Source organism: Rhincodon typus, chromosome 4 (genome assembly GCF_021869965.1).
Source record: "Rhincodon typus isolate 14 chromosome 4, sRhiTyp1.1, whole genome shotgun sequence".
Classification (NCBI taxonomy): Eukaryota; Metazoa; Chordata; class Chondrichthyes; order Orectolobiformes; family Rhincodontidae; genus Rhincodon; species Rhincodon typus.
In genome coordinates this window covers 54,599,162-54,623,549 of record NC_063335.1, presented here as the reverse complement: position 1 = coordinate 54,623,549, position 24,388 = coordinate 54,599,162, and the positions used below count along the sequence as shown (strand labels likewise).

The following is a 24,388-nucleotide window of genomic DNA, read 5'->3' as shown; positions in this document are numbered from 1 at the left end:
GGGAGAGTTTAGGCCCTAAAATTATTGAACTCAATATTGAGTTCAATAATTTTAGGGCCTAAACTCTCCCATGTCCCAGCGCCCTACCCCACACACCAGGCCTTGTTACCACATAGCCTGCCATTACACACCCGCTGTTGTTAATCACTAACAGTCCCCATTAACAACTACTCACCCTCCCAGCCTGATCGTTAGCAACTCCTTTGTCTGTCCAACTGTCTTTCTCTCTCTTTGGGCTCTATCCTATCGTTTACTCCCTACCCCACCCACCTGCCTATTTTCTGCATATAAACTGATGTTTTCCCAGCCACCACCAGTTCTGAGGAAGGGTCACCAGACCCAAAAAAACTCTGTTTTTTCTTTCACAGATGCTGCCAGACCTGCTGAGCTTTTCCAGCAATTTTGTTTTTGTTCCAGTTAATTTTTACCTTGCTTAGCAGAATATCATGTCCACGGGTCAATGATATGGCTTAAACCTCCAAGCAAGAAGCACTTGATTTCCTCAATGAAATATAATAATGTCCAGATCTTATGAGCTGTAAATTTATTGCTTTACCCAGGGCAAATGCTTTTCTATTCTCCATGTCTAATCCAATCTCTTTTTTTAATTGAAGACTTACTTAGTAATAATGATATGGGTCCACATCAAAATGGCACGTTCTGCCATTTCAACCCTGAATCTAAAGTAGGTGGTGCTTATGTATTGTTTAACTTTACACTTATCTATCTTGTGAAGAGTTTTCAAATAACAGTTTAGCTCATTGATCCAACACATATTTGAGCTGCAACCACTATCCAATACAACACAATTGAATGAATTGGCAACCAAGTTAAATTTCGTACATTAGTAGTGATGGTTGGATCCAATCCCAGCTCCTTCAGATAGGCAGAACAAGCTGAAAACAACACAGCTTCCTTGTGGTGCAGGAAAGTTGGTCCGAGTAAAATCCTGTCCCCTTTTGTACAGTCAGTTTGCCATGTTCTATGTTGTAAATGTGAAGCAGCACAGCCAGCCACTTTGACAGTCCTTGTGAAAGGGTAGGTATGCAAGGCAAGTGTGAAATTAGATGGTGAAAGGGTTAGGGAGATGTAATGCTTTCCTGGTGAAGACAAAGCTAAGGCCATACCTTGCTTCCTCTTGTTAAGGATGTGACCCAAATCCACATTTCCACCTTGTTCTTCCATTGTTTATATTGTTCAAATTCCAGCAAAACTGTTGGGTAATCACAGTTGGACACATTACAATATGACAGCCATTTCACAATCAGGAGCTTCCAAAAGCAATACTTTCCTCAGAAGGAAAGTTCTTATTTATCTTTCCACCTAAAGAGATAAAAGTTAATCATCTGCTACCATAATAAAATGCTACTCAACCACCTTGTGAAGCAAGAGCCAGCCTGTCTTCCAAAGTGGCTTATTTACATTGCTTAGTTCAATGAGGTTGCTGATTTGCTTAGATATTTTTAATTAACCTGCTTAGATGTGTTCTGACATACTGCTGGAGCAAGTGGGCCTTAAACTAGGGACATCTGGGTCAGAGGTAGAAACACTACCAATGTGCCACAAGAGCCTGGTATTTGGCTGTATCCCCTTCCTAAACCTCATATATACATGAATCATTAAAACTAACTGTCAGCAGCTACTTCTTAGTATCTCCTGAGCATGCCCTTAAAGGGACTGTTTTTCACAATATTGTCAGTTGCATTATGCCATAAAAACATGTGTTAGGAGCAGGAGTAAGCAGTTCAGCCTCCCGAGCCTGCTCCACCATTTAATACCATCATGGATGGTCTCATCTTAACTTCAACTCCACTTTCCTGCCTGCTTTCCATATTTAACCCCTTACTAATAAAAAATCTGTTTATCACTTTAACTTTACTCAGGTCTCATGTCTACGACAGGTGTATACAACAGTTTAGATATTTACTGTTTCTGTGTATTTTTTTTAATGTTTTGACAGTCTTTGTGGCTGTTTAGAATTAGATTACCTTTTATATTAGAGTCAAGTTTTATATTTTTGTTAATGACTTGTTCTATCAGTTTCAGTTTGGCTCAAATGGTACATTGCCTATCTCTGAGTCAGGAGCTTATAAATTTAAATCACTTTCTAGAACCAGACCCCCACATTGAGACATAAATAAAAGCAAAGTACTATGGATGTTTGACATCCAGTGTGGCATACTGGCTCAGTGGTCAGCGCTGCTACCTCACAGTGCTAGGGACTCAGGTTCAATTCCAGCCTTGGGTAACTGCCTGTGTAGAGTTTGCATATTCTCCCTGTGTCTGCATGGGTTTCCTCCAGATGCTCTGGTTTTTGCCCACAGTCCAAAGAAGGTGCTGGTTAGGTGGATTAGCTAAGCAAAATTGCCCAAGGTGTCCATGCTGGAAAAGTGTAGGAGGCAGGTCTGGGTGATATTGCTCTTCAGAGGGTCAGTGTGGACTTCATGGGCTGAATGGCCTGTTTCCACACTGTAGGGATTCTATAATCTGAAATAGAAACAGAAACTCAACAGGTCAGGCAGCAACTTGGAGAGGGATTCAAAATGTTAATTCTGCTTCTGTCTCCTCAGATGCTGCCAAGCCTCTTGAGTTTCTGTAACACTTTCTGTTCACAGCATCGAGACCACCATTTTACTGAAGCCTTGTTGGAGACAGGCCAGAAAATGGAATTGAGTTCTCAATCAGATCTCAATAAATGGCAAGGCAGGTTCGCTGGATCAAGTGGCCTGTTCCTGTTCGTATTTCTTCATATCTTCTGAACTTACAGGTGACACTGTGGGGGAAACAACCTTGCAAATGAAATATCAAACCAAAACTTTGCTGCTAGATGGGATGAATGCGGAAAAATCCTGTTGCATGATTTGAAAACATGGCACAAAGTTGCCTCATAAATATTCTCAATCAATCTGTGCAATAGCGCACCTCTGGGGCAGGAGGGTTTTAAACTGAGAAATTCTGGCCCAGAGATAAGAATACCACCACTCCACCACAAGAGTCCTCAACATCTCCTTGTAAGCTGACCAACAATGCTGGAAACGAACCAACAGGCCACTTGTTTCATCATTTAACTGATGCAGCTCATTTGTTGTTGTTTGACATTGCTGGCTTCTAATTAGATGCTGCATTTGTCCTCAACACATCTACCTTTCAAAATGTATGTTGGTGAAACATGAGGCGTGTTATTGAAACTCTTCATCTTGCAGTCTTCAGGACAAACACAAGAAATTTCAAACCATCACAACAATTATACTACAAGAAAGAAGGGAGCTGACTGGTTGTCAAATTGAAATTTCAAATGTAATTAGTTAAATGCAAAACATTATATCGTCTCAGGATGTGATGAGTTGCTACTGTAATTAATACAAGTGCAGGTTTCTCTTTTCTTGCTGACTATAAATTGATATGAGATCACCCAACTCCAAGTACTGTAACATTCTTAGCAGGCACCAAAGCACAGAGACTTTCCTAACATCTCTCAAAATCAGACTGAAATGTTGCCCTAGTGACAGTATTTTGACAGTCTCTGTCATTCTGCTTGTGAAATACCTATTTATAAATTGTAGCTGTTAGCATGTTAAAACTTTTGGGTGTATGGGCGGACATGTCTCTGAGATAATATTCCACATTTCACAATGTTGAGTCATTTTTTTGACTCAGCTATACGTTTGAGATGCAATAAAAATTCTCTCAAATGTTCCATGTTGAAGTGAAACCATCTTAACTACCCTTTACAGAAATGCATTTGCATCTACACATTGGGCACAAAAAAATTACCTGTATGGTCAACATAAAGCTGATAATTTCTTTCATTTCACATTTATGGATCACTAAGCGAATAAGCATCATTTACAATGGTATAGTGTACTGTCATTAGATTACTAATCCAGAACACCACACTAATGGGGTGGAACATGGGTTTAAGCTGCACCAAGACAGAGGGTGAAATTTGGTTTCAGTAAAAAGCTCGCCTGTTGGCATCTATCTGCATAACTATTGTTGATTGTCATTTGAAAGAAAGAAACCCTCTGGTCCTTTAGGGAAAGGAGTCTTGCCTGGTCTGGTTCTATATATAACTTCAGATTCCAGCAATGTGGTTGACTCTTGCCTGTCATCTTGGTGGTTAGGGAAAGGCAATAAACCCAATAACATTCATGAATGAATAAAAACAAAATACTTACAAAGGGTAGGGATGAGCTACCTGGTTGAAAGTTCCAGCAATTTCATCCAGTGGCACTGAAGCAACCGTAATTATATGAGGAAGCCATTATATTTGTCACGGATAGGTATTTGGAAGAGATGGTGTTCAAATGCAGCACCCCTCTTCCAGCTGATCGAAGTTGTAGATTTTAGAGGTGATATTGTAGAAGACATGATGAGTTTGTGCAGAACATCTTGTTAATGGTACTGCAGCCACACCCTGCTGGTGGTGGACGGAGTGCCATCAAGAGGACTGTAATTAATAGTATACCAAACAATTTAAATACTTCTTTGAAAATTTTCATGCAATATTTCATTTGTTAACCCAGGAATACTTAAGATGTATCTCAGTTAATCACTTGAATAACTAGTTATATGCCATAAACCACATGGGTTGTTTGGCACGGGCCTGTTCTAGTCACCACTATCATACAGATGTAGTATTCTCAATCCAGACCTGATAATCGAACAGAACAAATTTGTGAGTTGGGAAAGAAAGGCTTAACCCCCTTAGATTACTCTGACCTTTAGAGATCCACAAGTTATTTCCCAGATGTGTTATGTTGCTGGGAACAGAACCTAAACATGTTGAAGGGACTATGTCCAAATCTTCTGGAAGATTTATACCACTTGGTGCAGGCTGCTCTGGTTGTTTGCAAACATGTGGAAAGGAACAGGAAGGATAGAGACACAGAGGTCCAGTCGATTATTTCTGAGAGCAAAATCCACAGGCTCATTTGTTAGTAGAAATCCAAGAGGATCATTCCAAGGCAACTTACCAGTAAGAAGTTTCCATAACTTCAGTACGTGTAATTTTTCACTGGGTTTACAACACCGATAATAAAATGCCTGAATCTTGCTCAATTTTGTACAGAGGCATAGAATAAAAAAACGTGTAATTGACTTTGATGCTACAATCTAATCATGGCCTACAATAACATTAAAAACCTTGAGATTCATCTTAATCAAAAAGTAGAGTACTGATGCGGGGGGAGAGATGTTGAAAATTTCAAGTATAAAGGAAAATAGCTATAAATACTGAATAGATCAGACAATTGACTGTTACATTTGCAGCCTTTGCTGTTTTTGTTTGAAATTCACCCTATCATGTCACACTTTTGTTTTCATTTTGCTGGTACTGTTACACCAGATTTCTTATTTACTTTTGTCTCATGACTATTTTAAGAGTGGGGAGCTCTCTGTAATCTTAATATATTTCTTTTATCTTCCTCCTTGTGGATCTTACAATAACAAAGACTGTTTGATGGATTCAATCTTGCACTGAGCTTTTTATTATTTACTCTTTATATCTGTCACATCAAATCAGTTACAAGGATGTGTTTGTAAAAAGATCACCGATCCATTCGGGGTAATCATTTTGGTTTGCTCTTGCTAGAAAAGAAAGTTAAGTCAATTGGGAATTAGATACAGTGTTTGTTAAGGGAATTGAACAGATGATTATCACTGCAGGAATGTTGCTGCATTGTCTCCTTACATAGTTCCCGTCACATGTGAGGGAATATGCTAAGAAGGATTGGAAAATAAATCTCTCAGACGATTCTGCAGCCTAGTGTTGTACACCAGCCGTATAGCGGAGCTGTTAAACAAATAGGTTTTCCAAATAAACCTTGACAAAAATTTATGTATGTGGCTTTATAACTATGTCTGTGGTTTTTGGTATAAATGTTCAATTTGTTATATGACTACAGTTGAGCATATTTCTTTTGCTCTCGTACTAAATTTTGCGTGTTTACAGAAAACTAAAATCTGCAAGTGTTAAATCCTTGGAAACAAGATGACTTCAGTTTGAAGAATTGGCAATGCAGTATTAAATTCTACAATTACAGAAAAACTGGATATTTGACAAACATAGCTAAAGCAAACTGAAGACCTAAAGCTAAAGCAGAAATTGCTGGAGAAACTCAGCAGGTCTTCCAGCATCCATGGAGAGGAAGTAGAGTTTATGTTTCAAATCCAGTGACCCTTCTTCAGAACTGATAGTAGCTAGGAAATGATGGTATATATGGAGAAGTTGGGGGAAGAGGATGTGGTGTGGGATGAGTAAGCAGATAGTTAGAGATGGAACCATGAGGCCAAGAAAGACAGGCAGACAAAGAGATGGATGATAGTAAGCCAGGGAAGGAGAAAAGCTGATAATGGGGACCATGAATAGCTGAGAATGGGTTGGCTGTGTTGAAAACAGCCTGTGCTATGCTGGAAGATTTATTTGCTTTGTCTTATTTGATGACAGTGGTGATGAATATACTAGTTGTGTGTTTTTGCTGAACAATCAAGCCAACTTCATATAGAAATGATCAGTAACAATCTGATTTTATTCCTTTGGAGTACTTAGCCTGAGGATACTTTCCCGTTATTTATTGCTTCAGTATTATAATCTGAAATGCACAATGGCAGCATGCAAAAAGACTCTATGTAGATGGTTTCGAGTAATGATTTTTTTCATGCTTCAGTATAATTAGTTTATTTCAGTTAAAGTCAATCCAAAATTTGCTTGGATTTTTTCTATAAATCTTTTTTTTTCTTATCTTTAAAGATCCTGAATTTGCACACCTTGGTGCCCTGAAACCATTGCCAGGTTAGTAAACGCATTAAGCATTTACACGAACAACACTCATTTTGATCAATCTGATAACGCCATGTGATTCCCCATTGGATTTTCTTTTGTTTAACCCAGCATGTGAGTTTGAAATGGGAGGACCTGAGGGGATCATTGAATCAAAACAAGCCGTACAAGAAGGCAAAGCCAATCCCACAGAGGCAGTCGATTGTAAATGGTACATTCGAGCACCACCAAAATCCAAGGTCAGTGTTATCCCCAACACATTATTTTGATACATTAGAAGAAATTATTTGCAAATGTTACTTAAAAAAAACACATTATGGCAAAGTTTCATCAATCCACGGGGCCTTGTTCTTTGAAGATAGAAAGAACACGCACATGTACTGTGCCTTGTTCAACTCACCAAACAGGTTACAATCATTCTCTGGGTCATTTCTCAGGTTGAAGGCTTATCAAGCAGGGTCAACCTGCCTAGTTTAAATTTAAACAATGCTTGATAGTTGCCATCTAACTGGTACATTCTCCATGGCAGCAGCTCCAGTTCCCAATCAATCAGCACTCTCCTTATGCAGAGTAAAAATGTATATTCCCCTCTAATTTGGTATTTCTTGCAAATTGTCCTGATGAGTGCAGAATGAACAACTTCAACAAAAGAGACAACACAGTGTGGTGCTGGAGGAACAGCATTAGAGGAATAGAAAAGTTGACGTTTCAGGTCAGGACTCTTAAACGTCAACTTTCCAGCTCCTCTGATGTTGCCTGGCCTGCTGTGTTCCACCAGCTCCACACTGTGTTGTCTCTGACTCCAGCATCTGCAGTCCTTGCTATCTCTGAGCTTTGACAAAATGTGTTTTTATTTCCAACCATATCCAAGTTCTGTGCAACCAAATGATAACTTCTTTTGGAAATACTTCTACATTTTGGAATTTTTTTTTTGATTGTGCAATACCTATTACGTGATCCTACTTATGAAACTTGTATTTGACTTCTCACCTCAACCTTAACCAGTCAGTGATATTTGAATGTGGATATTCAATAGAAGCACAAAACAAATTTGAATTGATTGCTCTTTATGTATATTTTGAACACTGTCAGAACTCTTCACTGTTAACCAAACTGTGTCCTCTGCCAAATATTTATGATATCTTGATCCTTGATTCTTTTCACATATTCTGACTTGTACAATGATGGTTAAAATGTGCACATTAACAATCAATTATTAAAACTTTTGAGTTCATATTGGTTTGGTGACTCAGAAAATGTATGCCTGTAACATTGTAGTATTTGTAGAAATCACAGGGTAAGTAGGAATTGCAGCTACAAGAAGGAATCAAAATTGCTGACACGTAATCGACAACTATAAAATAGATAATCAATCTGAAGAAGGGTCCAGACCCAAAACATCAGCTTTCCTGCTCCTCTGATGCTGCCTGGCCTGCTGTGTTCACCCAGCTTCTCACCTTGTTATCTCAGACTCCAGCATTGACAGTTCCTACTCTATCTATAAAATAGATAGTTTTCTAAACTATTTAAAGACTTCTTCTTATATTTTGAAAATAGTATATTTCATACATCATGCGAGGTTACAATATCTAACTCAGTTTTACATGCATTTAATTGATAAATTATGAGTATTTTATATTCATTGTTACTTGGAATCATGAAAACATCTATTGCTTGTGATTTTCATACAATATGAAGAATAATCTTCAAGAAATATCTTGCTGTCACTCTGTGCTGTAACTAAACTGGAATCTTGTTCAGTTATGTGAGCAGCGCACGCACCAGACTAACAAAGTTACAGTGTTGGAATAGGACAACTCCAAGCTAATTGCGAGTAAGTGGTTTTTATAATTGTTGGAAGCATCCAATTAGGCATTCAGCTGTATAAAGGTGAACTTCAGTGATGACCTTGCAATACGTTTTCATTGCCTTTTCAACCAGATGGTCAGATATTGGGCTGTATTTAGTCATTACAGCTGAGTAGAAAAGGACACATATCCTGATGGCACACCAGAAAATCTGTGGCGATCTTGTTTCAAATTGTGACAGAACCCAAGTCAAATTTTGTCCATAAAAACCGAAAAAAATGCTGTAAATCAGAAACAAAAACAAAAGTTGCTGGAAAATCTCAGCAGGTCTGGCAGCATCTGTGAACAGAAATCAGAGTTAACGTTTCAGGTCCGGTGACCCTTCCTCAGAACTGATGGTAGCTAGGAAAATGTTGGTTTATGTGCAGGTGATAGGGTGGGGTGAGGGAGTGAGGGGTAAACAAAAGGTGGGGATAGAATCCAAACAGAGAGAAGAACAGTTGGACAGACAGAGGAGTAGATAATGACCTGGCTAGGAAGGTGAATAGCTGTAAATGGAGACTGTTAATGACTAACAATAGGTAATGTGTCGTGGCAGACTGTATGATAACAAGGCCTGGTGTATGGGGTAGGGGACTAGGACACAGGAGAGTTCAGGCCCTAAAATTATTGAACTTGATATTGAGTCTGGACAGTTGCAGGGTCCCCAAGCAGAAAATGAGGTGCTGTTCTTCCAGCTTGCACTGAGCTTCGTTGGAACACTGCAGCAAGCCTGAGACAGAAATATTGGCCAGGGAACAGGGTGTTAAAGTCGCAGACAACATGAAGCTCAGGGTCATTTTTGTGAGCAGAACGTAGATATTCTGCAAAGTGTTCACCCAGTCTACGTTTCGTTTCCCCAGTGTAGAGGAGACCACATTGTGAGTAGTGAATGCAGTAGACTAGATTGTGTGAAGTGCAGGTGAAAAGCTACTTCATCTGGAAGGTATATTTGGGCCCTAGGATACCAAGGAAGGTGGAAGTAAATGAGCAGGTGTTACACCTATGGCGGTTGAAGGGGAAGATGCCGTGGTGCTGTGGGGTGGGGGGGGTGCGGTGTTGAGAGTGAAGGAAGAGTGAGCCAGTGTGTCCTGGAGGGAATGGTCCCTGCAGAAGACGGACAAGGGAAGGGAGGAAAATATGTATCTGGTGGTAGTATCTCTCTTGAGGTGGCGGAAATGGCATCTGATGATCTTTTGGATGTGGATGCTGGTGGGATGGTAAATAAGGACAGGGGAACCCTATCTCTGTTGTGAGGGAAAAGAGGGGGTGAGGGTGGAAGTGTGGGAGATTTGTCAGACCCAGTTGAGGGCCCTGTTGACAACAGTGCTGAGCAATCCTCAGTTGAGGAAGAAGGCGGACGTGTCGGATGCTCAAAGTTGTCGAAGTTGGCCTCATCGGAACATATACGACAGAGATGGAGGAACTGGGAGAATGGAACTTGACATTTCTTTGGACAAGAGTCCTCTCCCTGTCCCACAAACCCCTTTGCTCAGCTCGAACATTCTCCCTCCATCTGGACCCCTCTCTCTGGCCTTTTACCTGCACTTCATCTGTTCATTGAGAACTGTCGGCGTAATATTGGTCGCCTAAATTTCTCTGCCACCCACCCCCGCCAGCCCCACCTCCGCCCCGCCCCCCCACCTGCCCCCCCAACCCCCCACCCAATCCAACCTCTCTCCTTCCGAACCGACTGCACTCCATGGCACTCAGATCCAATCCTGACTTTGTTATTAAGCCTGCCGTCAAGGGTGGTGCTGTTGTAGTCTGGCATACTGACCTCTACGCTGCAGAGGCTGAGCCCCAGCTCTCAGATACCTTCTCCCTGGACCATGGCCTCACCATGGAACATCAGGCCATTGTATCTACTACAGTCACTGACCTCATTTCATCTGGTGAACTCCCCACCCCACTACCTCCAAACTGATAGTCCCCCAGCCCTGCACAGCTCCCTTCTGTCTCCTTCTGAAAATCCACAAACAGGACTGCCCGGGTAGACCCATTGTTTCAGCCTGCTCCTGCCCCACAGAACTCATCTCTTCCTACCTCGACTCGGTCTTTTCTCCCCTTGTCCAGTCCCTGCCCACATACATCTGTGATTCCTCTGATGCTTTACTCCAGTTTTGGAACTTCATTTGCAGGCTCCAGCTGCCTCCTCTTTAACCATGGACATGCAATCCCTTTATACGTCCATTCCCGACCAAGATGGTCTCAGGGCTGTATGCTTCCTCCTGGAGCAAAGGCCTGAACAGTCCCCACCCACCACCACCCTCCGCTGCTTGGCTGAGCTCGTCTGCACCCTAAACAACTTCTCTTCTAACTTCTTCATTGGAATACTGCAGCAGGCCTGAGACAGATGTTAGCCAGGGAACAGGGTGATGTGTTAAAGTGGCAGGCAACTGGAAGTTGGTCTTTGGGCATAGTGTCTGTCTAGCAGGCCCCTGTGATTGTTAAGGTAATTGCTAAGGGTGGGGATGTGGTTACTGAGAGAGAGAGAGAGAGACTATTACCAAGAATGGAGCCCTCTCTGGGCTACAGAGTACCTCAGAAAGGACCCTTCTCCTTTAGCACATAGGTACTCCATCAGTATTTACCAGGCAGAAGGTCCACCACCCTTGGCAAGATGCTACCCACTGCAACTTCAGGCCCTTAATTAGTGACTTAAGTGACTCAGTCTTCCTCTGGGCAGGAGGGCCGCCTGCTATTTTCTCCACCATTGGTAAAACGGCCTGGTAGCTGAATGATAATTAACCTTTCTGCTTTGGGCCGCTGGTCGCTGCCGTCCCCCCTCCAGCAGCTGGTCACTGGCATCCCCATTCTGGCAGCTAGTCACTAGCATCCCTGCTTTGGGTCACTGGTCACCAGTATCCACGCTGCAGCCATTGATCACTGGCATCAATGCTTCAGCCACTGGTTCCTGGTGTCCCCGGTCAGCCACTGGTTGCCGGCATCCCCACTCTGTCCAGTGGCCACTGGTGTCTCCACCAACCCTGCTTTGGAGGCCGGGGCCTGATACCTGAGTCCAAGGGAAGGGAGAGAAGAGAGGAAAGAGGGAGTTGAGAAAAGGGAAAAGAAGATGCAGAATGAGCAGAGCAGAGGAGCTCTGATTGGAGTGACTTACTCTGCCACCATCTTACCAGAGGGGATTCTGAGGGACAGGATTTACATGTATTTGGAAAGGCAAGAACTGATTAGGGATAGTCAACATGGCTTTGTGCATGGGAAATCATGTCTCACTAACTTGATTCAGTTTTTTGAAGAAGTGGCAAATAGGAGTGATGAAGCTGAGCGGTGGACATTTTATATATGGATTTCAGCAAGGTGTTCAACAAGGTTCCACATGGTAGACTAGTTAGCAAGGTCAGATCGCACAGAATTCAGGGAGAGCTAGCCATTTGGATACAAAATTAGTTTGAAGGGAGGAGACAGAGGGTGATTGTGGAGGGTTGCTTTTCAGACTGGATGTCTGTGACCAGTGGTGTGCCATTAGGATCGGTGCTGGGTCCACTGCTTTTTATCATTTATATAAATGATTTGGATGTGATTGTAGGAAGAATGGTTAGTAAGTTTGCAGATGACGCCAAGATTTGTAGGTAGTGGACAGTGAAGAAGGTTATCTCAGAGTACAATGGGACTTTGATCAGATGGGCCGGTGAGCAGATGAAGTTTAATTTAGATAAATGTGAGGTGTTGCATTTTGAAAAGGCAAATCAGGGCAGGAACTTATGCACTTAACGGTAAGGTCCTGGGGAATGTTGCTGAACAAAGAGAACTTAGGGTACAGGTTCATAGGCCCTTGAAGGTGAAGTCAGAGGTAGACAAGGTAGTTAAGAAGGCGTTTGGCACGCTTACCTTTGTTGAGATGTAAAAAGATGTTTACTTTGAACCAGGAGATATTAAAAATACGATTTTGATCCATTGAGTATGGGAGCTGGGATATCATGTTGTGGCTGTGTAGGACTTTGGTTAGGCCACTTTTGGAACACTGCATTCAGTTCTGGTCTCCCTGCTATAGGAAAGATGTTGTTAAACTTAAAAACGTTCAGAAAAGATTTACAATGATGTTGCCAGGTTGCAGGGTTTGATTTATAGGGAGAGGCTGAATAGGCTGTGGCTACTTTCACTGGAGAGTGAGAGATTGAGGGGTGACCTTATAGATATTTATAAAATCATGAGGGGCATAGGTTGGGTGAATAGCCAAAGCCTTTTTCCTGGGGTAAGTTTAAAATGAAAGGCAAAAAATATAAAAGAGACCTAAGGGGCAACTTTTTCGAGCAGAGGGTGGTGCATGTATGGAATGACTGCCAGCGGAAGTGGAGAAGGCTGGTACAATTACAACATTTAAAAGGCATCTGGATGGATATATGAATAGGAAGAATTTAGGGGGATATAGGCTAAATGCTGACAAATCAGACTGGATTAATTTGCAATGGACAAGCTGAACTGAAGATTTTGTGTTGTACAACCCTATGACTCTATAACAGTTGGATACCTCTGTGTTGTTAGAGCTCATGCCACATTCAAGGACAAAGCCAAAAGTCATATGACACCGGGTTATAGTCCAACAGGTTTATTTGAAATCACATGCTTTCAGAGCGCCGCTCCTTTGTCAGGTGAAGTTTTTGGTTTGCTTTTAGAACAAAGAACAAAGAAAATTACAGCACAGGAACAGGCCCTTTGGCCCTCCAAGCCTGCGCCGATCCAGATCCTCTGTCTAAACCTGTCACCTACTTTCCAAGGACCTGTATCCCTCTGCTCCCTGCCCATTCATGTATCTGTCCAGATACATCTTAAATGACGCTATTGTGCCCGCCGCTACCACCTCTGCTGGCAACGCGTTCCAGGCGCCCACCACCCTACTGGCCTCTGAAGGCTAATTATTAATTTTTTTACAGCTGTCTCTGGGTCTACAAAGGGGTTGCTATCGTTTACTGTTAAATCTTGTAAAACGTGGAATTGTTAATGGATCAACAAAGTTTTTTTAATATGTCCTGGTTCAAAGTAAACAGTTAACAGGTGCAAGGTTTTTATACATCACTTTATGCTGTCTGTAGGGCTGTTAATGAGTTTGCATTTTGTAAAATCTCTAACTTATACACATTGCCTAATTTCACTATTAAACTCATTACTTAAGTTTCTGAATTCATCATAGAATCCCTAAAGTGTGGAAACAGGCCCTTCGGGCCAACAAATCCACACCGACCCACAGAGCATTCCACCCAGTCCCATCCACCTATAACCCATCTAATCTACACATCCCTGAACACTACAGGCAATTTAGTATGCCCAATCCACTTAGCCTGCATGTCTTTGGACTGTGGGAGGAAACCGGAGATCCCGGAGGAAACCCACGCAGACACGGGAAGAATGTGCAAACTCCACACAGTCGCCTGAGAGTAGAATAGAACCTGGGTCCCTGGCGCTGTGAGGCAGCACTACTCACCGTTGAGCCACTGTGTCACCCTAATTTGGTGATTTTTTTTACACTGGAGGCATTCAGCTAATCTTGCAACCTTGGCCAAGTGAAATAAAGGTAAAATGCCTGAGAAAATCACCAGGTCTGACAGCAGTTGTGAAACAGAACAGAGTTAATGCTTCAAGTCCAATGTGACTTCTTAGGACTCCTTCAGTAGGACTTGAAAAATTAACTCTGTTTATTTCTTCACAGATGCTGCTGGATCTGCAGAGTTTCTCCTGTACTTGCTACTTTTAGATCCCCAGAACCTGCAGTCTCTTGTTTTTATTTGGTAGAGAGTGAAACAGGTTGGTGAATCTTTTTCAGAACTGAGAGTACTGAAAGACGTGGCAGGGAAAGGGTGTGGGGAAAGAGCAAAACTGGAGGGGAAAGGAATAATAGAGTGAAAGGCACAACAGATCAAATAACAAAAGGGAGGGAACCAAGTGTTTGCATCCATGATGGTGAGTAGTTTTAAGTGAAAGGGTAAGTGTTGGAGATCAACAAATTCAGGCTGCAACTGTTTCTCTTTACCCTGTACTTTCTTAGTTAATGAAATTCAAGGCACTGAGCATGCAAAAAGAATTGGTCCACACACAAAAATACTAAAGGTTATTTATTATGGATTTGAAAACCTGGTATTACTCAGTTAGAGAACTTATACAGAGATCTGAGTAGGTTGTTTTCTCAGAACATACTCAGTCTGAAACACAGAATATAATTTTAATTAAAATATATATTGAAGTGATTCCAATGTCATGAGAAAAATCAGTTAGTGAGATCATCTGAGTACACATCCTCATTCATACTTTAGAACCTATTAAAAGTTTCTATGGAGAAACACACAAATAAGTTCAGGTGTTGATTGTTTGGCGTTTCAAAGGTCATAGCCTTTACTCTGAACATGTACAGCAGAAATACTGAGATAAGGGCTGATTTACTTAGTTTATGACAGTCTTTACATTCATTAAAATTCTTTGAAAGCAGATTTCATTAAGGAAAATCAGCTCATCAAATATCCTTCCTGCTTGGATTAGTGATCTCAGTATTTCAAGAGTTCGCGTTCTGCAGACAAACATACCAGAGAGGGACTTCCAAATAGGATAGTGATGTTAATACTGGACAAGTCATATCCCACTGTGAAACCCGGTTTGTTAGATCCTAACTTTGTCTTTTTTTAACTATGGAACTTAATTACTGAACTCATTCATAAGAGGCTAACAATTTACTTTTAACGCAAAGAATAAAACATCTAATAAGCAACAAAAACATGAACGATATTACACTATACAAAATATAAGTTTGAAAAGATGGCATCACAGTCATCAGAAAAGAATTGAAACAACAGTACCCCTTTTACCCCAGAAGTATCTTTACAAATGCTCACACATCAATGAAGAGTAAACACTGTTTCCACTTTAAAGCTCCTTACCAGACTTACACTGGTATGGCTGCCACTTGTTTCCTTTCAGTAAATGTGTGTGCAGTCCCTAGACATTTGTTTCCCATCATCTGGTATCTGTCCCTGAGACACCAAAAACAAACTGCAAACTAAACATTTTATGACTTCAATTCTGGAGCAATTATGTCAGTTCCCTAAACGTATTTGCCCAACAATCCTTCACTCTTTGGCATACACCACACTGATGGACTGACTTTCTAGATTAATATAAAAGGAAAATACTGTGGATGCTGGAAATTGTTCTGCCCTTCTCTGTATGCTTAAAAGCGAGAAAATGGTTAGGGCTAATTTCACAAGAACTACCTTCTTCTAGGGGCTGGGGCTTTTACCCAGGGCCGTGTTTTTCCCTTATGACAAGGGAGAAAGAAGGTGCTTGGAGATAGCAAGAACTGCAGATGCTGGAGTCAGTGTCATTACAGTGTGGAGCTGGAGGTCAAGCAACATCAGAGGAGCATGAGCCTAGACCCTTCATCAGAACCCTTCCTGACCTTGCTGCCTGACAAGCGTGTTCCTCCAGCTCCACATTGTATTGACTGAGGAAGAATGTGCATCCACTGGGAGGGTAGGTGACTACAACACGGTCTGCGGGAGGAGGCTGCATAATGGTGGAGGGAGTGAGAAAGTGGGGCTGTAGGTAGAGGGGTCTGGAAAGGGATTGGAGTAGATGGAGGTTGTATTGGAAATTGGAAGGGTGGGGAGAAGATGAAACAGCAGTTTTAAACCAGCCAACTAACTGGGAGACAGGAACCTTTGAAATCACTGAGCTGATAAACTCCTTAGAAATGAATTTGAAACCTCTACTTCCAACAGCGTGAGTTCCATGAGCTACTATATAAGCAAAATGTTGTGGATACCGTTTATGGCAAAATGTGTTTCAAATCTTTGCCTTGATAGAGAAGCAAAAATGGCAGATGAGCCCTGAAATTGCAATTCCTGCTCCCAAACATGACAATTTCATTTTAACTGGAATGGGAATGGAGTCAGAGCTTTGCCCATGACTGTCTTACTGGGGCAGCTGGCCATTTGTAGAGATGTTCCACAGACAACTTCAAAGTAGATTTGGTACACTTGACGGAGTTTCACGTACCTGTTGTGGGGTTATGATGAACTATCCTTCATGATTATTAACCAGTAGACATAATTGTGCCTAAAAGGTACAAAAAATCCTTGGAACTGTCAAAGTATCAAGGAGTGCCAAAACCGTCCAGAACTGACAGGGTCCAGACCCGAAACGTCAGCCTTCCTGCTCCTCTGATGCTGCTTGGCCTGCTGTGTTCATCCAGCTCTACACCTTGTTATCTCAGAACTGACAAAATGTGTTTTAATGTGGCAGTGCTTTTCTCAATAGAGTACAGTCTGCAATACGGAACTTTACGTAACAGAACTTTACCTTTCTCCTGCACACACGAATACTAGAGAAGACTAGGTGAGTTAGCATGCTAGGTGAAGGGAAAATATGGTGGTGGGTGGAACTATATGTTGGCATGAGTTGGCACTAAGTTGGGATTGAGTATCGAAGATCCATGAGGGGATGGATAGAGGGACATGGGAGATCTGTTGGCAATGGAGAATGATGAACAGCATTAAATAGCACGGATGGGGAATGGGGAATATGTGGGTGTAAGGGAGAATGATTGATGAATGAGGGATAAGGGCTTAAGAATTCCTTTGTGCTTTATTTTAATTCAATTTTTAGACAGTGGTATAGACTAACAATGGCAAACATTTTAAATGATGTTCAGCAGAGTTTAGGCAAACATATCCCATTAAGAAAAAAGCACAAACTAAACACAAATAAATTTCTAAATGAATAAAGACATTGGGGAAATATCGAGGATTAGAAAAGTGACATGCATTAAGTACACTAAAGTTAAAGAGAAATGCAATGTAATTATGAAATTCCATTAGCAGAGAACGTAAAACAACTTTTGTCCCCTTTATCCTTTCATGGGGTGTGGGTGTTGTGAGCAGTATTTGTTGCCCATCCCTAATCTCCCTGGAACCAAGTGGCTTGCTTGGCCTTTTCAGAAGGCAGTTAAGTGCCACTCACATTGCTGTAGGTCTTGATAGTCACACATAGGCCAAAACATGTAAGGATGCAGATGTCCTATTCCTTAAGGGTAGCATTTCTCAACAATTGATGATAATTTTGTAGTCCTTATTCCTGAGACTAGCTTTCAATTCTATATTTATTAATGCATTTGAATTCCACCAGCTGCCATGATAGGATTAAATTTATGTCTCTGCAGAGCCTTAGCGTGGGCCTCTGGGATTATTAGCCCACCTTTCTAGTCTTCCCTTTTTTTACAGGCACATCGTTAAAAAAGAAAGGCTATGATGACATTTACCACGAAGATAGAACAAGTGGAAGTGACATTTAATGATGAGAAGAGCATTTATAATAAAGATATATTAAATAACCTAATAAAATTCAAAGATGGTAAACTCTTAGTCAACATAAAATAATTTAGGGTAGAGATATCAGAGGCATCTCTACATTTAACTTAACACCAAAGATCAGAAAAAAATAATTTTTATTAAAGGAGAAAATAGAAGAATATAGTATTGACAAGTCAGCATGGATTTTGAATGGGAGAATTTTGGCTGATTGACGTTTTGAGGAGTTAATAGAGTCTCATGTTCCCAGTTGATTTGCTGATTTTATTGTGGGATAAGTTGAATCCAAGACTGCATTCCTGGATTGAAAGATTAGTTTTTAAAAGAATTAACAAGGTTGTCCTTCACTGAAGTACAAGTACGCAATGCTGCAGTTTTAACAATAAAACAGAATTTTATTATGCAAAAGAAAAGATGATAAAATAGAACAAACCAAACTATTTATCTATGACATAGATTGAATCATCTTGAAACACACGGTAAAAATACAATACAATTGATCTCAGCATCATCACTTTACACTACTCAACACCAGACAAAATCCCTGTCTTTATCACATCCACAAGTTTCACTTAACTGTTTCTTTCAATTCCCAGTCTTCAGGGTTTGATAGCCTTTTCCTTGATTAGTCACACAATTGAGCTTATATATTCTTCATTTCACATAACCTATTCAAGATTCTAACGCAGCACTTCTGATCTGCAGCTACCAAACTAAAATTCTTACACCAAGGAAATCTATTTTCTAACCATTCTGAATTCACTCCATTCCTAAAGAGGAATGGTGTTTTTATATCAACCTGTATCCACGATTTCTGAAAACTAAAAGCAAATACTTTTCAAGACTAGGTTTTTCACCTGAGCAAAAAAAAAATCAATTCTCAATTCTTCTAACCAAAAGCAAGCTAATGCTCTTCAATGTTTACACTGTGTGCTCATAAAACTCTCCCAAATGCAAACAAATCCCCATTACAAATCCAGGGACTCTCTCTCTCTCTCTCTCTGTCTCTCTCTCAAACGTGCTAGTTTAAAATAACGACGATGACTGCAGAAATGCTGATAAGTTGATAATAAAATCTCACCATATACATAGACCAAAACCCACATACCACAATTTCAAAACCTAAACTTTAAAATTAATGATATGAATACATAGCACAGACGACTTAAATCGCACAGAAGAAATAGAAAATGCACTGCATGTGATTTGTCTGGATTTTCAAAATATCTTTGAAAAGGTGCCCTGTAAGATTACATTAATGTGGACTCAGGGAAGTGGCTGAATGGAATGTGTACTGGCTTCAATTCAAAAGGTAGAGAGTGGAAGTAAAGTGAGGTTATTGAAAATAATAAGAGTTGGGAAGGTGTGTAGTGCAAGGATCTGCTGAAATTACTGCTGTCTGCAGTTTATATAAGAACATAAGTAATAGCAACAGGAGTAGGCCATCTGGTCCATCGGGCCTGCTCTGCTATTCAATAGGATCATGGCTGATCTTTTTGTGGACTCAGCTCCATTACCTGCGCACTCATCATAACTCTTAACTCCTTTACTGTTCAAAAATCTATCTCTACCTTAAAAAAGTATTCAACGAGGTAGCCTCAACTGTATCACTGGTCAGGGAATTCCACAGATTCACGACGCTTTTGGTGAAGAAGTTCCTCCTCAACTCAGTCCTAAATCTGCTGCCTAAAATTTTGAGACTATGCCCCCCTAGTTGTGGTTTCACCCGCCAGTTGAAACAACCTCCCTGCTTCTATCTTATCTTTTCCCTTTATAATGTTTCTGTAAGATTCCCCCTCATTTTTCTAAATTCCAATGAGAATGGTCCGAGTCTACTCAATATTTCCTCATAAGCCAATCCTCTCAACGCTGGGATCAACCTGGTGAACCTTCTCTGCACCCCTCCAGTGCCAGTACATCCTTTCTTAAGTAAGAGACCAAAACTGTGCACAGTACTCCAGGTGTGGCCTCACCACCACCCTATACTGCAAAACCTCCCTCTTTTTAAACTCCATCCCTCTATCAAGGAAGGACATTATTCCATTTGCTTTCTTAATTATCTGCTGCACCTGCAAACCAATGTTCTGTGATTCAGCTACAGTGATATCCAGGTCCCTCTGCATAGCAGCATACCACAATTTTTCACCATTTAAATAATACTCCATTTTACTGTTGTTCCTACAAAAATGGATGACCTCACATTTACCAACATTGTACTCCAACTACCAGACCCATGGCCACTCACTGAACCCATTAATATCACTCTACAGACTTTTGTTGTCTTCTGCACACTTTGCTCTACCATTCGTCTTAGTGTCATCTGTGAACTTTGACACACTACACTTGGTCCCCAACTCTAAATCATTTAGCCACTGATCGCCAATTAGAAAAACACCCATCTATTCCCATTCTTCACTTTCTGTTAGGTAACCAATCCTCTATCCATGCTAATAGTGTACACCATTATCTTATGCAGCAGCCTTTTGTGTTGCACCTTATCAAATAGCTTCTAGAAATCCAGATACACCACATTCACCAGTTCCCTGTTGTCTACCATACTCAAAATGTCCTCAAAGAATTCCAATATATTAGATAAACATGACCTGCCTTTCATGAAACCATGCTGCGTCTGTCCAATGGAGCAATTTCTACCCAGATGTCTCACTATTTCTTTCTTGATGATAGAGTCAAGCATTTTCCCCACTACAGAAGTTAAACTAATGGGCCAATAGTTACTCACCCTTTGCCTACCTCCTCTTCTAAACAGTGGTGTCACATTTGTTGTTTTCCAATCTGCTGGAACTGTCCCAGGCTCCAGTGAATTTTGGTAAATGGCTACAAGTGCATTTGCTATTTCCCTCTCCATCTCTTTTAGTATCCTGAAATGCATTCCATCAGGGCCAGGAGACTTGTCTATTTTTAGCCCCATTAGCTTACCCAAACTACCTTTTAGTGATAATGATCATTTCTGGGTTCTCACCTGCCATAGCTTCCTTGTCCTCAATTATTGGCATGTTGTGTCTTCCACTGTAAAGACCAACATAAGATGCCTATTCAATGTCTTGGCCATTTCCTCATTTCCTATTATTAAATCCACCTTCTCATCCTCTAAAGGACCAATGTTTAGCTTAGCTACTCTTTTTGTTTTATATAATTGTAGAAACCTTGACTATCTGTTTTTATATGCTAAGCTAGTTTACTCTCATAACCCATCTTACCTTGCTTTATAACTTTTTTCACGGCTTTCTGTTGACCTTTAAAGATTCTCCAAACCCCTAGTTTCCCATGAATCTTTACCATTTTGAACGCATTAGCTTTCAGTTTGATACCTTCCTTTATTTCCTTAGTTATCCATCACTGATTATCCCTTTTCCTACAGTCCTTTCTTTTCAGTAGTAAAAACTTTTGCTGAGCACTGTGAAAAGTGGCTTTGAAAATGCTCCACTGTGCTTCAATTGTCCCACCATATATTCTTTGATTCCAGTCTACTTTAGCTAACTTGTCTCTCATCCCATGTTAGTCTCCTTTGTTGAAGCACAAGATACTGGTATTGGATTTTACCTTCTCACCCTCCATCTGTACTTTAAATTCAACCACACTGTGAGTGCTCCTTCAGAGAAGATCCCTAACTTTGGATCATTAATTATTCCTGTCTCATTACACAGGACCCGATCTAGAATAGCTTACTCCCTTGCACATTCCATTACATACTGTTCGAGGAAAGTGTCGCAGATACATTCTATGAACTCCTCCTCAAAGCTGCATGGACCGACTTGGTTTGATCAATCAATATGTAGATTAAAATCCCCATGATAATTGTTGTTCCATTTTTGCATCCATAGTTATTTCTTTGTTTATTGCCTGTCCCACTGTGATGTTGTTATTTGGTAGCCTATAGATTATGCCTATCAGTGACTGTTTCTCCTTGCTATTACTAATTTCCACCCAAATTGATTCAGCCTTTTTCTCCATAGAGAAAATGTGCAGCAAATGATGGAGAAATTCAGCCAGTCTGTCAGCACCTGTGAAGAGAGAAACAGAGTTAATGTTCGAGTCCAGTATGACCATTCTTCAGAATTCAATGTCTCAATATTGATTATATGTAATGTAATGTGCAGAAGCTGATTATATTTATACAATACAAAGTGTGAACGATGACTATATCAGGCTGAAGATTCCCATTCTGTGAAGGTAGTCCTGGAAGCATGACAATAAAACATAGAGGGCAACCATGTTAGGGAACATCTCAGGGATGTTACATATCTGATCTTCTGGCTGTCCCTTGGAGGTGGTCAGCCATTTATGCAAAGGCCTAAATTAAGGGTCATGCTGCAAGAAGAGTGTCCCTACTGTGTTTGAAAGTTGCCAACTGAATGGAGGTAGCCTCCCTGCTGCACATTAGAATATGGCTCTATGCCCCGTTGAGAGGGCTGTGAGTGTGAAAAGCTACATTGTGACTGAGAATGATAAATGTAAGATACGTAGAACAGGTTGATTGAGAAAGTAATGATAACTCTGATATGATTACAATTCCAACTAAACTTGGAGTTGATTACATCTAAAAGATCATTTATGTTTATCTTTAATCAGAGTTAGAGATGGCAAGAGCTGCAGATGCTGGAGTCAGAGAAAATACAGTGTGGAGCTGGAGGAGCACAGCAGGCCAGGCAGCATCAAAGGAGCAGGAAAGTTGACGTTTCAGGTCGGGACCCTTCTTCAGAAATGGGGATGGGGAAGGGAGCTTAGAAATAAGTAGAGAGAGGAGGGGTAGGGCTGGGGAAGGTAGGTGGGATGGTGATAGGTGAGTGCAGGTAAGGAGTGGTAGGGATTGGTCAGTGAGGTGGGAGGGGCAGATAGGTGGAAGAGAAGATGGGCAGGTTGTGTCTGGTCAAGGAGGCGGGAATGAGAGGGAGAGTTGGACATGGGATGAGGCTAAGGTGGGGACAAACAACAATACCTTCTGGTCGCGAACCATTTTAACTCCCCCTCCCACTCCTTGGGTGACATGTCCATCCTGGGCCTCCTCCAGTGTCACAATGACACCACCCACAAACTGGAGGAGCAGCACCTCATATTCCACCTCAGAAGCCTACAGCCCAATGGCCTAAACATGGATTTTACCAGTTTTAAAGTTTCCCCCTGACCCCCGGCCTCATACCATGACCAACCCTCCCTTTCAACCCTGCCTCCTTGACCTGACACAACCTGTCCATCTTCTCTCCTACCTATCCGCCCCTCCCATCTCACTGACCAACCCCACTACTCCCTACCTGCACTCATCTATCACCATCCTACCTACCTTCCCTAGCCCCACCCCTCCTCTGTCTACTTCTGAGCTCCCTTGCCATTTCTGAAGAAGTGTCCTGACCCAAAACATCAACTTTCCTGCTTTTCTGATGCTGCCTGGTCTGCGGTCTTCCTCCAGCTCCACACTGTATTATCTTTAATCAGAGTTAAGTGTGTTACTCTGTTTGATTCTTTTTGATAGAATGTGAAATTTGATTTAGTTTAAAACACTCATGGTGTCATTCTGTCAATTAATTGCTGAGGTTTTGGATTTCTTCTCAAATGCTAACAATCTCTAACAGGATTGCAACAGTTTGAATGTTGATCATGTACAGTGGAATCAGTGAATATTGATAATATATAGTTCAGTTTCTAAATATTCTTGACAAACAGTTCAGTCCGAATATGTTATGTGCAGTTCACCTTATGAACCGGAGTGTTCATTATGTGCAATTCAGTATGTGACTGTAGATTATGTACAGTTCAAATGATGAAAGTTAATGAGATAAAGTTCACTGTATGAATGGGTGTGCTGCTCTAGCTGTGAATGTTGTTTATGATTTCATATCTGAATATTCAAGACATAAAATTCAAAGTGGGAAGGTACTTTCCATGCAGTTCACTCAATGGATGTTGAGCATAGTAGTTCAATATGTAGCTATAAATGATTTAGTGTGTGAATTACTTACAATTCAATGCTTGAATGTTGAGAATGCAATTCTAATCTAAAAATGTTGGCTATCGTAAATTCAAGCTGAGAATTTGACTTATCGATGATACAATGTATGAGTCATGACTTTAGCATTCAGTTTGTGTGCGTATTGTTCACACACAATGCGACAGAAAATTCTTTTCATGTACATATCAAAGTGTGAGAGTTGTTGATCTACAACTCAGTGTATCTTTTTCATATAAGATACAGTGTATGAATGTTGTTTATATATAATTCAGTGTGAAACATTGTTCTATACATTTCAGTACTGTATGTTGGCTATTGTAATTGAATATGCACAACAAACACTGAATTGTACATGAACAAGGCATGCACACTGAATTATATATGAACAATACTCACACAATGAATTATTTCTGAACAATTACACACTGAAGTATATATATACAACATTCATACACTGTTTGCATATGTACAACATACACTG

At 40.8% G+C, this 24,388-nt stretch overlaps 1 protein-coding gene across 1 annotated transcript in view; it reads left to right on the top strand.

Annotated features, from left to right (window-relative positions):
* Positions 1 to 24,388, top strand: part of neto1l (neuropilin (NRP) and tolloid (TLL)-like 1, like) — a 165,146-nt gene that overhangs the window by 79,395 nt on the left and 61,363 nt on the right. The window contains exons 5-6 of the mRNA XM_048595751.1: positions 6,752 to 6,793; positions 6,893 to 7,020. Coding sequence (XP_048451708.1) covers positions 6,752 to 6,793; positions 6,893 to 7,020 — 170 coding nt within the window. The remainder of the gene's footprint in view (positions 1 to 6,751; positions 6,794 to 6,892; positions 7,021 to 24,388) is intronic.